A 15,411-nucleotide genomic window follows, 5' to 3' on the forward strand; every position below is an offset into this window, starting at 1 on the left:
TACAGACCTGACAACCACCACAAAATAACCCACTTAAAGCAGCTCCTTGATTCACTTGGGACAAAAAAAAAAGGTGGAGTTCTGCAGAGCTCTTCCAAATGCTGAGTGCACAGGCTGTGAGCCCCAACTGCACTGGGAGGAAAATGGGGCACATTTTCCATGAGGAATCCCTGCTTTTAACAGCATTTTTGAGACCAGCAGCTTTTGGAGATGTGAAATTAGTATCAAGGCTTCCAGAGATTTCCCCACTGAAATATCCCCCCAGGAAATCCTGGCTGCTGCTCTCTACACCTGATGGATCAGAACCTCCTTGAATAAACCCTGCTGACAAAACACGAGCAAGGGGAGGACACTGAAGAGCCTGGAACTCCTCCTGGTGCTGCTCCAAGGACCTGGCACAGGTATCCAGGGAACAGAACCTCATCCTGAAGCAGTCCCAGCTGCAGCCCAGAGCAGGAGCTTTGTTCCCACAGAGGGATCACCTTTCCCAGAAGCACCCCAATCACCCCTCTCTGCACACTGCAGGCTCTCTCTGGATAGGCTTTTTTTCCTTTGCCAATCTACCAAAATCTTTCCTAAAGATAAAAGATACAACTGTCCTGAAGAAAAGTATTAATGAAGGACACTTAACCAAGCTAACAGAACACCCTGAGAAGAATTTTCTGCACGGAGATGAGATCAGGCACATTCCATGCTCACTCTCCTGGAACAACTGCCCAGACCAGCGACTTTGAGCTGTCCTGGGAACATTCTCCCAGCTCAAAGTTTGCCCTGGAGCAGCAGGAACCAGACCCTGAGGCACAAAGCAAGCACAGAGCTGCACTGACAGAGGGGCTGCAAGTCCTGATACCCCCACAAGATCCTGATGGCACCTGCAGGATCCCTCAGGCACAGCCCCAGTGATCCCAGATCCCATCCCCAGCCCCAGTGATCCCAAATCCCGTTCCCAGCCCCAGCAATCCCATCCCCAGAGATCCCATTCCCAGATGGGATGGGCTGATCCCACTCCAGACCAGGCAGGTGCAGGCTGGAGCCTGATCCTGCTCTCCAGGATCCCCACTCAGCCCAGCCTGCTCTCCCACAGCACCAGGATTTCTATTCCCAAAGGAGAATCCCGAGGTCTCCAGCCACACACAATTGTTCATTTGACAGATGATGATGAGAAAACATCTTTATATTTTTTTCAGGGGTAATCCAGAACTATGAAATGGCTGACAGCCATAAATATTTATAAAGATCATATTTCCTGCCTCAGCTTGCTGCAAATCAAGGATCCTAGGACTCCCAGACAGGAATAAAGGAGGAAAATGAGCTTTGTGATGCCCTGCCAAGACACATCCAAGATGATTGCACAGATCTCGCTGTTTGTAACATCCAGATCTCCAAATCAGAGGCAGCGAGTGCAAAGTGACCCTGCTCATTCCAAACAGCCATTTCTGTGTTCTGATCACTCCCCAGAAGGGGTTAATTAATGCTCCATTCAGCCCCTGCGGGCTCAGGAAAAGCAGGCTGCACCTGGTGAAGTTCCAGGCTGTGCCACCCCACAAAGCCCCAGCGTTTGCTGACTGTCCTGCCGGGGCAAGGGGACAGCCAGGGACAGCCACGGCACCCGGAGAGCTCCAGCACTGCTTCCCTGCTCCAGCAAACCCCAGAAATCGGGGGGGTCACAGGCACAGTGAGCAAACAGCAGAAATCCCACAGCCCACCCAGCCTGACCCACCACCCTCATCCTGGCTCTGGAGCCACTGCCCCACAGCGTGCGGGGACATGGGGACATGGGGACATGGGGATACAGGGACATGGGGACATGGGGACACGGGGACATGGGGACATGGGGATACAGGGACATGGGGACACGGGGATACAGGGACATGGGGACATGGGGACACGGGGATACAGGGACACAGGGATACAGGGACATGGGGACATGGGGACACAGGGATACAGGGACACATTCCCTTTGGCTCACATCTCCTCTTCCTCCCTGGAAGGGTCTCCTCACCCTGGCTCAGCTGCTCCCCATCCCGCAGGAGCAGCTCCAGGGGTCTGTCTGTGTCATGGCCGGGCGCAGGGGGACATTCCCGGGGCTCACAGCGGCACTTGGAGCATCCTCATCATCATCCTCCTCCTCCTCCTCCTCCTCCTCCTCCTCCTCCTCCTCCTCCTCCTCCTTCTCCTCCGGACTCTGCTGGGGCCGATCCCGCAGCAGCACTCAGCCCTCCCCGCTCCCTGTGGCGTCACCGGCACCGTCACCAGAGCCAGCCCCTGCACCCGCCGTGGAACACCAGAGCCAGCCCCTGCCAGGGGACACTGTCACCAGAGCCAGCCCCTGCCAGGGGACACTGTCACCAGAGCCAGCCCCTGCCAGGGGACACCGTCACCAGAGCCAGCCCCTGCCAGGGGACACTGTCACCAGCCCCTGTGCCCACCGGGGGACACCTCTGGACCCCTCCTGCTGCTCCAGCTCGTTCCCATGCAGGGCCCAGGGCTGGGGCAGCTCTGCAGGTGGGGTCTCACCTGAGCAGGGCAGAATCCCCCCCCACCCACACTGGGGATCAGCCCAGGGCATGGGGGGCTTCCAGCACCACGGCCAGGGCAAGCTGAGCTTCTGATCCAGCAAGAGCCCCAAGCCCTTCTCCCCAGAGCTGCTCCCCCAAGCCCTTCTCCCCAGAGCTGCTCCCCCAAGCCCTTCTCCCCAGAGCTGCTCCCCCAAGCCCTTCTCCCCAGAGCTGCTCCCCCAAGCCCTTCTCCCCAGAGCTGCTCCCCCAAGCCCTTCTCCCCAGAGCTGCTCTCCAGGCTGGATTTCCTCCTGCCGACCCAGGTGCTGGCTCTGCTCCACCCACCAGGCACAGATCCACCAAACCCAACCCCTCAGCACCGAGGGACACCCAGACACACACTCCACTCCCCACTCCCCCCTCGGGATGCTCCTGGACCCCAGGCTGGGTCACTCCCTGCTCTGCAGCCCATGCCCCCAGCTCTGCCCCACGTCACCATGCAGCACAGGAAAACACATTTACCAACAGTCTCCTGACAGCGGTGGCTCAGTCACTGATGCACTGACAAACCCCTTTTCCCACCCAGCTGGCATTCTCCTTGCTGAATAACTCCCAGGATCATTCTTTGCTCACTGTCTTTCCAGCAGGCAGGCACTGGATTTTCCTTTTGTCCTCTGGGCACAGTCAGACTTCAAAGGCTCTCCCAGCCTGAGCCCCATGAGCAGCCTTTATCTCGCCTTTATTCAGTGCACACACAGCTCAAAGGGGCTGGAGATTAAGTTCCTCAGGCTCCAATTTGCTGGTGATAACTTGTCACTCAAGCATTGTCTGGGAGGCTGAAACTCTGCACACTCCCCACGTTGACTTTGGTCTCACTGATAAAAGCTCCCGGGTTCTGTCTGAGGTCAAGGAGGAAGGCGGGTGAAGAAAGCAGGGGAGGTGAGCCAGCTCAAGGCTCCCACTTCAATTTTAATTTAATGTTTCATTTAAGATGGAGAATAAAGCTCTCTGCTAAATCCTGTTTGTGCTTACAAGCACCAGGAATCATTCAGGGTAAACTGAGCACTCAGACCTCTGATCATGGATCACAGAAGGGTTTGGGCCCAATGTCCAGCCTGGCCTTGGACCCTGCCAGGGGCAGCCCCAGCTGCTCTGGGCACCTGTGCCAGGGCCTCCCCACCCTCACAGGGAACAATTTCTCCTTAAATCTAACCTCAACCTTCCCTTTCTCAGCTCAAACCCATCCCTGTCACTACCTGCCTCAATTCTTGCCTTTAGAGCTCAAAGTGAGAAAAAGTTTTTAAATGCCACAGAGAAAAGGAGACTTTCCACCACTGAAACACTTTTGAGTCTTCCTCTGAAAGGAGGAGAGAACCTCAGCCACCACCTCCCAGCTGGGCCCTCACAGCTTCAGGTTTCACACCTGGCACCCCAACATCTGCCAGCAAACATCTGAAATCAGCAGGGGAAGTTCACAGGGAGAACTGAAACTGGCATTTGGGCAAGGAGCTCTTCCCCCTTTACAATTTCCTCTTTCACTTCAGTGTCACCTCCCCTGAGGACCTGAGCACCCTGTTGACAGCGAGAGCCTCCTCCAGGGGAAGCAGATCCATGTGGATTCATCCCTTCTCCATGAATTTCACTGCCCAGACTCGAGGAGGAGGAGCAGAGCCTCTGGCCAGACAAGGGGTGGCAGGGGAAGCACCAAATTCTCTGTGCTGCCCCATGGAGAGATTCTCTCCACGATGGAAAACCTCCAAAATTACAGATATGCAGGAAGGGAAGGGAGGAGGCAGCCTGTGCTCACATCACAACCCTCAGGAGTGGCTCAGTGCTGCAATTCCATGGCACTCACATCCCTCCCTCCTGCCACTGCCAGCTCTTCTCCACAACAGCTACTCTGGGAAACTCCAGGAAGGACAAGCCTGAAGCCAGAGGATCTGCTCCACGCCACAGCCCAGGAGCCACACAGACAGCGATGCAATCCGGCACAGAATCCTGCAAACTCTTCCCCCTGGTGCCTGGAAACACCGGAGCCATCCTGGCCGGTGGGACCCACGCTGCAAATATTCCCATGAAATCCCATGCAAAGCCATCAGGAAACACAGAAAGGGGAGAGCTCGTGGGTGTTACCTCCCATCTCCCTGTCGAGCGGCGGGTCATCGTCTGCCATGGAGAAATCCATGGATGCTCCAGCTATTTCCAGCATATCCTCATCGCTGGTGGCGCTCTGGAAGCTCCCCCGACGATAGCTCTTCTGATCCATGGCCAGAGCTTCCAACCCTGCCAGCAAAGGGAAGCTTTTCAGAGCACAAGCAGCAAAAGTCATTTTCTAACCCAGCTGGACTGAGCAGTGACCCTGGAGAGCCAGAGGCTGCACTGCTCTCCTCCTGTGGGAAGGCTGGATGCAGTGATGTCACCTCAAGTTCAGGCTGGAATTCCATTGTTAGCCAGGCCAAGAGCCACTCCAATGTATTTATTAAATCACTCCACACCTGCTCTCAACAGGTTTGAAATGATTTTTTTTTTTCTGGACCCCACCAATCTCAAGGAGCTGCCCATGCCCGATCATGACACGAGAGCCATTTTCTCTCCTCCTCTTTTCCAGGATGGCAGAGGAACTACAAAAGCACAAGCTCTGAAAACGTAATAATAAACTGAACTGGGGGGAGAAGTCAGATATGAGCCTCAGGAACAGCTCTTGCCACGTGAAATTTTTGCATCTCTATGAGAAGACAGAATCATTTCAGTTGGAAAAGACCTCCAAGACCACTGAGTCCAAACTGGGCCAAATCCCCACCTCGTCCCCATCCCAGAGCACTGAGTGCCACATCCAGGCCTTCCTTGGACACCTCCAGAGATCCCAAACCTCCTGGGCAGCCCCTTCCAGTGTTAGCAAACTTTGTTGTGAAGAAATTCCTGCTGCTGTCCAACCTGAGCCTGGCACAGCCTGAGGCTGCCCTGGTCCTGCTGGCCACGCTGTTCTTGATGCAGGCCAGGTTGCCTACCTGCACTCCCTGCTGGCCATGTGCTCTTGCAAACACTGATTTTCTCCCAGAGAATGAAGAGAGAAACAAACTACACAGCCCAGACCTGTTCCAGGAAGGGAACTGTGCCAGCCAGCACTTCCCAACAGGCTGAATTACACACTCTGCAAAAAACACTTCCTTCCCATTACACAGAAAAAGCCACCACAGCACACACAGAAAGCCTTGGCACTGCACAGGGCGCTCTCTGCTCAGCCTTACACTGAGGAACACCACGTCCCTTAACTTTTAGGCCGTGTTTTCTCACTAACCTGCTGCAGAAGATCCTGGAAAAGAGGGAACCGAGGGGAGCTGGGTGCTTGGGAAGGCACAAGAGGAGCTGCACACCCTGAGACACAGACAGCGCAGCCCGGAGAGCCGAGGGCAGGAGAAACCCAGGGATTCAAATTAGTATTTACCAGCTCCCCATGGAATAACTCAACTGAAGCAGTGATGCTGTTCCAGTGAGCTGCTCCCAGGAGCTCAGCAGATCCAGCTCCAGCTCCAGCCTGGCAGGCAGGGATGGCCCACCCAGCCTGGCAGAGAGCTGAGGGAACTGCCGGAGTCTTGGGCTCGTTTGCAGCATAAGGTGGTTTCACAGGGATTTTCCAATAAGACTCAGTGTGTGTAAATATGTGGGAAATGGGTATTTGTATACAAAATCTGTATTTGTAGAATCCCAGAGTGGCTGGGGTGGGGGGGATCTTAAAGTCCCTCCCATTCTATCTCCTGCCATGGGCAGGGACACCTCCCACTGCCCCACGCTGCTCCAAGCCCCAGTGTCCAACCTGGCCCTGGGCACTGCCAGGGATCCAGCCCCAGCTTCTCCGGGCACCTGTGCCAGGCCTTCCCCACCCTCACAGGGAAGAATTTCTCACCAATATTCCATCTAAACCCCCCTGCTTTGCACAGAAAGCAGCCACAGTCCCTGCTGGACCCAGAGCAACAGCACCTCCTGCTCCCCCTCAATGCCTCCCTGAGCTGGTTCTCATTTACAGCTTTAGAACCCAAAACCACGGCAGCAAACACAGCACCTTCCATCCACAGCAGAGCCTGGGAACACTCAGCAGCACAAGAAGGACACACAGGATCATTCCATGCTCACTCCTGTCAGCTCGAGACAGAGGTTTAAGACACCTTTTCTTACCAAAACACTCCCTCTACAGGTGAGCCATGCTTTCCCAGGCAGAAGGAATAAAATAGAATAAAAACCAGACCGTTCTCACGCTTATCTGGATGTTCATTTACCCCAGTTCTCCATCAGGGAACAGCTGTCTCTTTGCACAGGCAGTGCCAGAGCCCCCGGAGCTCTCGTACGTACCCCAGGGCTGCCGGTGTCCCCAAGGCCCGTGTGACACCATCCTCCTGCAGCTGCTCCCATCCACGTCCTCCGTGCTGCTGCTGCCCACGGCGCTCGGGGAAAGGGAAGCAGCGAAGCAGAACCCGGCAGGGTCCCCACGCCACCGCCTGCCAGTGACTCAGGACAGCGCTGGCAGCAGGAAGCTGGAGCCTCTCTGCCCTCCTGCCGGGACACTCGGCCCTCATTCCCAATCCAAAACTGAGCATTCCGAGGTTTTCTCCTCGATCCAGGCCTCGGTGTCACCCGGCAGAGGGGATCCCTCGCTCTGGCTGTGACAGCTGTCCCAGTGCCAGCGTGGCAGCAGGGGATGGCAGCAGGGGATGGCAGCAGGGGATGGCAGCAGGGGATGGCAGCAGGGGATGGCAGCAGGGGATGGCAGCAGGGGATGGCAGCAGGGGATGGCAGCAGGGGATGGCAGCAGGGGATGGCAGTGGGACTCGCAGCCCTTCCAGCACACAGGCTCCAGGGTTTCCCACCCAGAGCACGCAAAAAGCTCCCACGGCGTCTTCTCCTCCCTGTCCCAGGACAGAGAGGCTCGACCCCAGCTCCACACGGACATCACAGCAGGAAAACCCTGCCAGAAGCAGGCAGCAATCCCAGCCAGCCACCTCGGGAGCCAGTTTACCACCTAGTGGCTGTTTCCCCCGGGAAACCAAAATCCTGGATCACAACACCGGGGGTTCTTTAAAGATCAGCAAATCTAAGCTGAGCTTTGACAGCTCAGGGCTCTCCTTCCTCCCCAGCCCCTCGTGCTTCTCAGGCACATCCCTTCCCACAAGTACCAGACCCACTGGCATTACAGACTGGGAAAAACTGCAGAGTAAGCCAACTGTAACTGGAAAAAAAAACAAATAAAAGGAAAGGAGGAAAAGATGTAGCATTTGGCTGCTGTGTCAACACTCGTGGTGCCTGGCTGGGAGCCAGCAGAGCCAGGCTTTCACAGTCCTGGGATGGCTTGGGTTGGAAGGGACCTTAAAGCCCATCCCACCCCTGCCATGGGCAGAGACACCTTCCACTACCCCAGCTCCATCCAGCGTGGCCTTGGACACTGCCAGGGACAGAGAGTCCACAAACCTCTGGGCAACATCATCACTCTACAGGCTCCCAGCAACACTAAAAAATCCCCACATTTCCCATCCTGAGCAAAAGGGACTCCATGAGGGTGAAACTCCACCTATGTGTGAACTAAGGGAGCTGGTTTGGATTTTGTTGTTTTCCAACCCTCGAGACACGGAACCCTCCACAGGAGGAGCTGAACTGAGAAGCCTCGTGCACAGCTGTGCTGCCAAACCAATGCCCCAGGGAGGGGCCAGCCCTGTGTGCCCATGCTGTCACAGAAGAGCCGATGATTTGCCACAGGCAGTTCCAAGACAATGTTATTTTTCCAAGCCATTCTCTCCTATTCCCCGTGCTGTCTGAAGTGACCACAGCCAGCCCTGGCTTCGCTAGAGAGGAAATTACACCGAATTTCCAAGGGCCTGGAGTGACAGGACAGGACATGGAGGGACGGCTTCACCCTGGCAGAGGGCAGGGATGGATGGGATATCGGGAAATTGGGATATTGGGAAGGAATTCCTCCCTGTGACGGTGGGCAGGCCCTGGCACAGGATGCCCAGAGAAGCTGTGGCTGCCCCTGCATCCCTGGAATATTCAAGGCCAGGTTGGACAGGACTTGGAGCAACCTGGCATAGTGGAAGGTGTCCCTGCCATGGCAGGAGAGGGTCTTCAATTCAGCCCAAACCATTCCAGGATTCTCTGGCAGCTCCATTCCCGGGCTGGCCACGCTCCCCCAGCCTTGCAGCAGTGCAGGAGCAGGGTTCTGGAGAAGCTGTCCCTCCTGGGCCAGGGGCACAGAGCTGTGCTGACCCCTCCAGCACAGGCAAACACATCCTGGGAATGCTGCTTGTGCAAGGCCAGGGCTCTCCAGCCACGCCAGCCCCAACAATAGGAGGCTTGAGAGGAACTGGGAATTCTACCAACAAGGCTGAACACAAAGACTTGCATTGTTTAGGGCTCCTCTGGGGCTGTTTCGCTGCTCTCTGATGTGTGCTCCCCTGGGAGCCCGCAGGCTCTGCTCTGCCAGCCCTGCAGCAGGGTACCAGGGGCTGGGCAGAGAGCAGCACACACAGCCTGGGGCTCACAGGGTGCTGTGGGACCTGCTGCCATCCCAGGGAGCCCTCATCCTCACATCCACACCAGGACCCTCTTCTGGAACAATCCACCATCCCACAGAGCTGCTGCCCCTCGGCCCGGGACACTGGAATACCCAAAGAGAGGCAAAGAGCAACTCGCCCATCCCAAAAGCACCCCAGCAGCTCCAGCAGCACGTACAGACTGAGGTGAGCACACAGATGTGCCCAAAGGCACTGCCAGCCCTGTTCAGAAGCAGCACCAGCCCTCCAAAAGCCAAAATAAATGTTGTTTAACACAAATCCAGCCGAGCTGGGAGCACTGGTACATCACAACTCAGAATTAGGAACATGTCTTGCTTGTTTACTCACAGTTATCTGCCCCATCCATTTATTTCACTGAAAAAAAAACCTTTTTCTCCTTCTAAACTTTCCATCATTACCATTTTAGCTCTCACTCAAAAAGCCACAATCTCAGCTCAGCCACCTCTTGCCAGGAGTTTCCTCACAACTATTTCCTTTCCTTTTGCTTAATGTTCTAACTAAAACCAGCTCAACATGAAAATGCCCAAGACCAAAGTTACAGGTAGTTTGTGATCAGTTGAGGGGAGGCTGACTCTAAACTGTCTTTTCCAGACTAAATCCAGATCTTTACAGCAGTTTCCACACTCAAACACAGTATGAACCCTGATTCTCCACGGCTCCTGGGCTGTTTGGGAATCCAGGGTGGTGCCACAGCCCCGTGCAGGAGGATCACCCTGTTTTCCCAATATCCCCGTGTGGCTGCCAAGCCGTGAGTGCCAGGTGTCACCCTGGGCCAGCACAGCCTGCATGCCACCCAGCAGCTGTCACCTGGGCACACGGGAGTGTCCCCAGCACTGACCCAGCCCAAACAAACAGGGCTGGATTCCATGTGGAGCATCCAGGACAATGGCCTGCATGCAAATGAGATGGTAATGACTCGAACCACGGAATTCCAGAATGATTGGAGTGGGAAGTGACCTCAGTGTTCATCACCTACCACTATCCCAGGTTGCTCCAAGCCCTGTCCGACCTGGCCTTGAATATTCCAGGGATCCAGGGGCAGCCACAGCTTCCCTGGGTAACAAGAGAATTCTCTGCTTCCCAAATAAGTGAGTTACTGGTTTGTGGCTTTGTTCTTTGTAAACTCATTCCCATTCTCCAGGTTATAAATGTCTCTGCTGGAGTGACACACTGCTCACCACCCAGAGGATCCACACCTTTGGATCACGTGCCTTTCATTTATCCCATTTTTCCCATATCTATGTGTAGTTACTTTCCTGGAATTCAAAAGGAAAAGGGATCTGCTGTTACAGATCTAACAGAGAAAGCTGATGCCCAGAACTGTGCCAGCCAAAAAATAAAAAAGCCAAATAACCACTGATAAAATACTATCTCACCTCAAACACCAACTCTTTTTTCCCATTTTTCTTTCTCCCTTACTTGTTTTAAGGACTACCATGGCCACTAAAGCAAGGCCTCAACAGATATTTCCAATTATATTTCATAGTCCAGTTTAGTGTCAGGCTTGCCTCAAGTCCCAGCTGGAAACCTGTCATTCCTTACTTTGTGAACACCCAACTGGATCTATTCCAACAGAACACCTTCCCCTTTTGGTGTTCTTCTTAGGAGACACTTCAATCCAAACAGCACCACATGGAACCAGCTCCAGACTCATTCTGAGGAGAACTGAGCTCTGCCCCTCGCTCAGCAAGGCAGAAAACCCCCAGAATACTGAAATATGGGCTACAAGAGGTTTAACAGGGGATTTTCAGGCACAGAGAGAACACAAAACACCCAACTTGCACAAAATCCTCATTGAGAGCAGGCTGGGAAAGCCTCCCAGGCGAGGGAAAGGGTCAGGGGAGGAGAGCCAGAGCCCAGGGCTGCTGCTGAGCCCCTGGGGAGCCACGTGGATGACCCAGAGCTGCTCCCGGCTGCAGTGGGAATTACACCAGGGACCTTCCCAAGCCCTCCCTCTCCACAAAATCCACCCCAGCTGCTCAGCACACGACATGGAGATGATTTTATGCACTTTTATCAAACCACAGGATCTCATTCCCCTCACAGGCACCTCCTTGACCTGAACTCCAAACCCTCCTTCTTTGCTGATGGTTAAGAATCGAACAGAAGTTCCTGGAGAAGGAAGGAAGGAGTACAGGCAGCCCTTTGGAAGTGCTGGATCACAGCCCAGCAGCTCTGAGCCCCACAGCACTGAGGCAGAACAGGCTGGCACAGCAGCACAGGGCCAGCACAGCACTGGAGGCACTCTCCAAGCTCACTGAATTTCCAGGGATGGTTCCAACCTCCTCCCAAAGCAGGACCCACATTCCAACCTCACCTTCCACCCGGCAACAGCTCAAACTGGGACATTTCTGCATCCAAGTATTCCACAGGGAAAGCCATGAAGAGGAAAAGGGACTGTTAAGAAGGAAATCAGGGATATGATGGAAATATCCCACCCCAAAATGCTGCCAGATGCACCGAAGTGCTCAGCTAGGCTTGCTCCTCTCCCCAAACTCCAGGGACAACTGCAGCATCCTTGTTCCAACTAAAACACCTATTCATCCACAGAGAGCAAGGAATGGTGGCCTAAACTCCCAGAGGGCAGGGTTATGGGGAGAAATTCTTCCCTGGGAGGGTGGGCAGGCCCTGGCACAGGCTGCCAGAGAAGCTGGGGCTGCCCCTGGATCCCTGAAAGTGTTCAAGGGCAGGCTGGACAGGGCTTGGAGCAGCCTGGAGTCCCTGGATGGGCTTCCAGGGCCCCAAAGCATCCCATGAGCTGTAAATCCAGGGCTCCCAGTCCCAGAGCCCTGCACGTGAGGCTGTGCTGCAGCACCAGGAGTGGGCTGTTATCCCAGAGGGAGACATTAAAGGCCTGATGCACAGAACCACTCCCACCCTGCTGTCACCCGCACTCACACCCTGCTGTCACCCGCACTCACACCCTGCTGTCACCCGCACTCACACCCTGCTGTCACCCGCACTCACACCCTGCTGTCACCCGCACTCACACCCATCCTGTCACCCGCACTCACACCCTGCTGTCACCCGCACTCACACCCATCCTGTCACCCGCACTCACACCCTGCTGTCACCCGCACTCACACCCATCCTGTCACCCACACTCACACCCTGCTGTCACCCGCACTCACACCCATCCTGTCACCCGCACTCACACCCTGCTGTCACCCGCACTCACACCCTGCTGTCACCCGCACTCACACCCTGCTGTCACCCGCACTCACACCCTGCTGTCACCCGCACTCACACCCTGCTGTCACCCGCACTCACACCCTGCTGTCACCCGCACTCACACCCTGCTGTCACCCGCACTCACACCCTGCTGTCACCCGCACTCACACCCATCCTGTCACCCGCACTCACACCCATCCTGTCACCCGCACTCACACCCATCCTGTCACCCGCACTCACACCCTGCTGTCACCCGCACTCACACCCTGCTGTCACCCGCGCTCACACCCTGCTGTCACCCGCACTCACACCCATCCTGTCACCCGCACTCACACCCTGCTGTCACCCGCACTCACACCCTGGTGTCACCCGCACTCACACCCATCCTGTCACCCGCACTCACACCCTGCTGTCACCCGCACTCACACCCTGCTGTCACCCGCACTCACACCCTGCTGTCACCTGCACTCACACCCATCCTGTCACCCGCACTCACACCCTGCTGTCACCTGCACTCACACCCTGCTGTCACCTGCACTCACACCCTGCTGTCACCTGCACTCACACCCTGCTGTCACCTGCACTCACACCCTGCTGTCACCCGCACTCACACCCATCCTGTCACCCACACTCACACCCTGCTGTCACCCGCACTCACACCCTGCTGTCACCCGCACTCACACCCTGCTGTCACCCACACTCACACCCTGCTGTCACCCGCACTCACACCCTGCTGTCACCCGCACTCACACCCTGCTGTCACCCGCACTCACACCCTGCTGTCACCCGCACTCACACCCTGCTGTCACCCGCACTCACACCCTGCTGTCACCCGCACTCACACCCTGCTGTCACCCGCACTCACACCCATCCTGTCACCCGCACTCACACCCATCCTGTCACCCGCACTCACACCCATATCCAAGCTGCTGGCCAAACCTGCTGGATGAGTCCGTGCCCAGGGCAGGGTCAGTCGGTGCCAGCCCTCGCCTGCGCGGGCAGCCTGGGCTGCAGACAGTCCCGGCCAGCTCCCAGAGCAGCCGTGGGACACTGCAGGGATGAACTCGGGGTGAGCACGCTCCAGGTGAGAAATCCGGGGGCCAACTTGCCTTCCCTGACCAGCAGCCACCCCCAGCTGGAGACACAGCGGGTGCCAGGAAGGAAAATGAGGGATTGTGAGAGAGGGAAAGATTTGGGGAAGGGGGGATGAAGGTAGATAAAAGTCACAGGAGCACAAATCCAAATCTCAAAAGAGATTTTGGTGCAGCCAAGTGCGAGGTCACACCCCCCGGCCCATTCCCTGCCCCGTGCACAGGGTAGGGGCCATTCCCAAGGGTGGCTCAGCACAGCCAGCAGATGAGTTTGCTGCTGCAGCCCAAAGAATTGAAAACAATTCTCTGTTCTACACAAGCACCACCCATGCAGCACGTGAAAACAAAAACAATCCTGTTTTTGAGTCCTTGTGGGAATAAAGGGAGTCACAAGAGCAGTAGTGTCTGCCAGCCATGTCCCCACAGCCTCTCCCAGTCCTGCCCCACAGACCCCTGAGTCTGGAACAGAACCACCAACACCTGCAAAATCCCAAAGTGTGCATTCCACAAACACCTGCTCTCATCAGATACAAAAAGCTGAATAATTCATTTCATTCCGGCTGCAAAAACCTGAGGAACAAGCTCCAGGATTAAGGAAGGCTTTAAAGCCTGGACAAGCCAAAGCTCACAGCATCCAGAGGCTGGGACCACAGAGTATCACAGGATTCCCAGATTCCAGCTGCTCTAGAGGTTCCTTCAGAGAGGAGTTCTCCTTGAGCACCCAAACAGACCCAGAGGGACATCAGCTCCATCCACCCTGTGCACTGCAGCAGGGACAGGCAGGAGGGAATCCAATCCAATCCCATCCATCCCAGCCCATCCCATCCCATCCATCCCATCCCAGCCCATCCCATCCCAGCCCATCCCATCCCATCCATCCCAGCCCATCCCATCCCATCCTCTGCCCCCAGGCCCGGCATTCCCCCCCGAGAGGTCAGTGACCATTCCAGAGGGTCATTTATCCAATTATCCATCCAGCAAGCTGCATCAGTCCCTTCTGCCAAGGATCAGCAGCTCCTGGCGCCGCTCTGGCAGCTCCTGGAGCTGCTGGATGAGAAGGAGGGCTGCAGGCAGGGGAACCCAGCCGGGGCACGGAGCCCTTCCCAGGCTGGGCTGTGGGGCAGGGCCAGCCCTGCACCCGGAGCAGGGGAGCTGCTGGCACTTCCCGCAGGGACTCACAGGGTCACACAAGGCTTTGGGGCCAAAAGGGACCTTAAAGCTCATCCCACTCCACCCCAGCCATGGCAGGGACACCTCCCACTGTCCCAGGCTGCTCCAGCCCCAGTGTCCAGCCTGGCCTGGGACATTCCAGGGATCCAGGGGCAGCCCCAGCTGCTCTGGGCACCTGTGCCAGGGCCTGCCCACCCTGCCAGGAACAATTCCTGCCCCATATCCCATCCAGCCCTGCCCTCTGGCAGTCACTGACTGCAGCCCTCAGACTCCGCCGCGAGCTTCCACCGGCCCCTTCTGCAAAGCTCCCGGCGCGGCGGCCGCGTTCCGCCCCCAGGGCCCAGGGCGCACACCGGGAGGGGAAGAGGTCGCGATGCCGCCGTCTGAGCTCCCCCGGCTCTGCCCCGTCCCCGTTCCCGGCCCCGTTCCCGGCCCCGCTCCGGTACCTCCGGCCCGGCCCGTCCCGGGCCCGGTGCCCGCGGCCCCTCCGGCGCTGCTCCGGCGGGGCGGGCGGAAGGGGCGGGGCTGTGTGGGGGCGTGGTCAGTGAGGCCACGCCTCGCGCGTGCGCGTTGGGAGCACGGGCGGACCGCGCCGGCGCCATCTTGGGTGAGGGCACCGCCCTCTTAAAGCGGCAGCGCCTCGTTCTGCGCGGCGGGGACACGGCGGGGACACCGGCACCGGGCTCTGTCCTGTCCTGTCCTGTCCTGTCCTGTCCTGTCCTGTCCTGTCCTGTCCTGTCCTGTCTGTCCTGTCCTGTCTGTCCTGACCCCCCATCACTGACCCATCACTGACCCCCCATCACTGACCCATCACTGACCCCCCATCACTGACCCATCTCTGACCCATCACTGACCCCTGGCCTCCCCAGAAGAGCCCCCCACCAATGATCTCCCCTTGTCCCCCCACGCAGCGCCACTACC

At 56.9% G+C, this 15,411-nt stretch overlaps 1 protein-coding gene across 7 annotated transcripts in view; it reads right to left on the reverse strand.

The window, feature by feature from the left end:
• LOC102099093 (H(+)/Cl(-) exchange transporter 5) overlaps positions 1–15,014 on the reverse strand; it is a 27,214-nt gene extending 12,200 nt beyond the window's left edge. The window contains exons 1-2 of one of the 7 annotated variants that reach the window (XM_014256460.2): positions 14,937–15,014; positions 4,632–4,781 (exon numbers count right to left, since the gene is read on the reverse strand). In XM_014256460.2, the coding sequence (XP_014111935.1) occupies positions 4,632–4,764 (133 nt within the window). In that variant the 5' untranslated portion in view covers positions 4,765–4,781; positions 14,937–15,014. Of the gene's footprint in view, positions 1–2,002; positions 2,124–3,020; positions 3,212–4,631; positions 4,782–6,845; positions 7,141–13,168; positions 13,190–14,936 lie in introns of those variants that run through there. The other 6 variants (XM_014256461.2, XM_005527364.3, XM_005527365.3 and 3 more) reach the window with 6 other exon arrangements.
• Positions 15,015–15,411: the final 397 nt, after the last annotated feature.

Source organism: Pseudopodoces humilis, chromosome 15 (genome assembly GCF_049639895.1).
Source record: "Pseudopodoces humilis isolate 2021_Gansu_Grassland_sample_001 chromosome 15, ASM4963989v1, whole genome shotgun sequence".
Lineage (NCBI taxonomy): Eukaryota > Metazoa > Chordata > Aves > Passeriformes > Paridae > Pseudopodoces > Pseudopodoces humilis.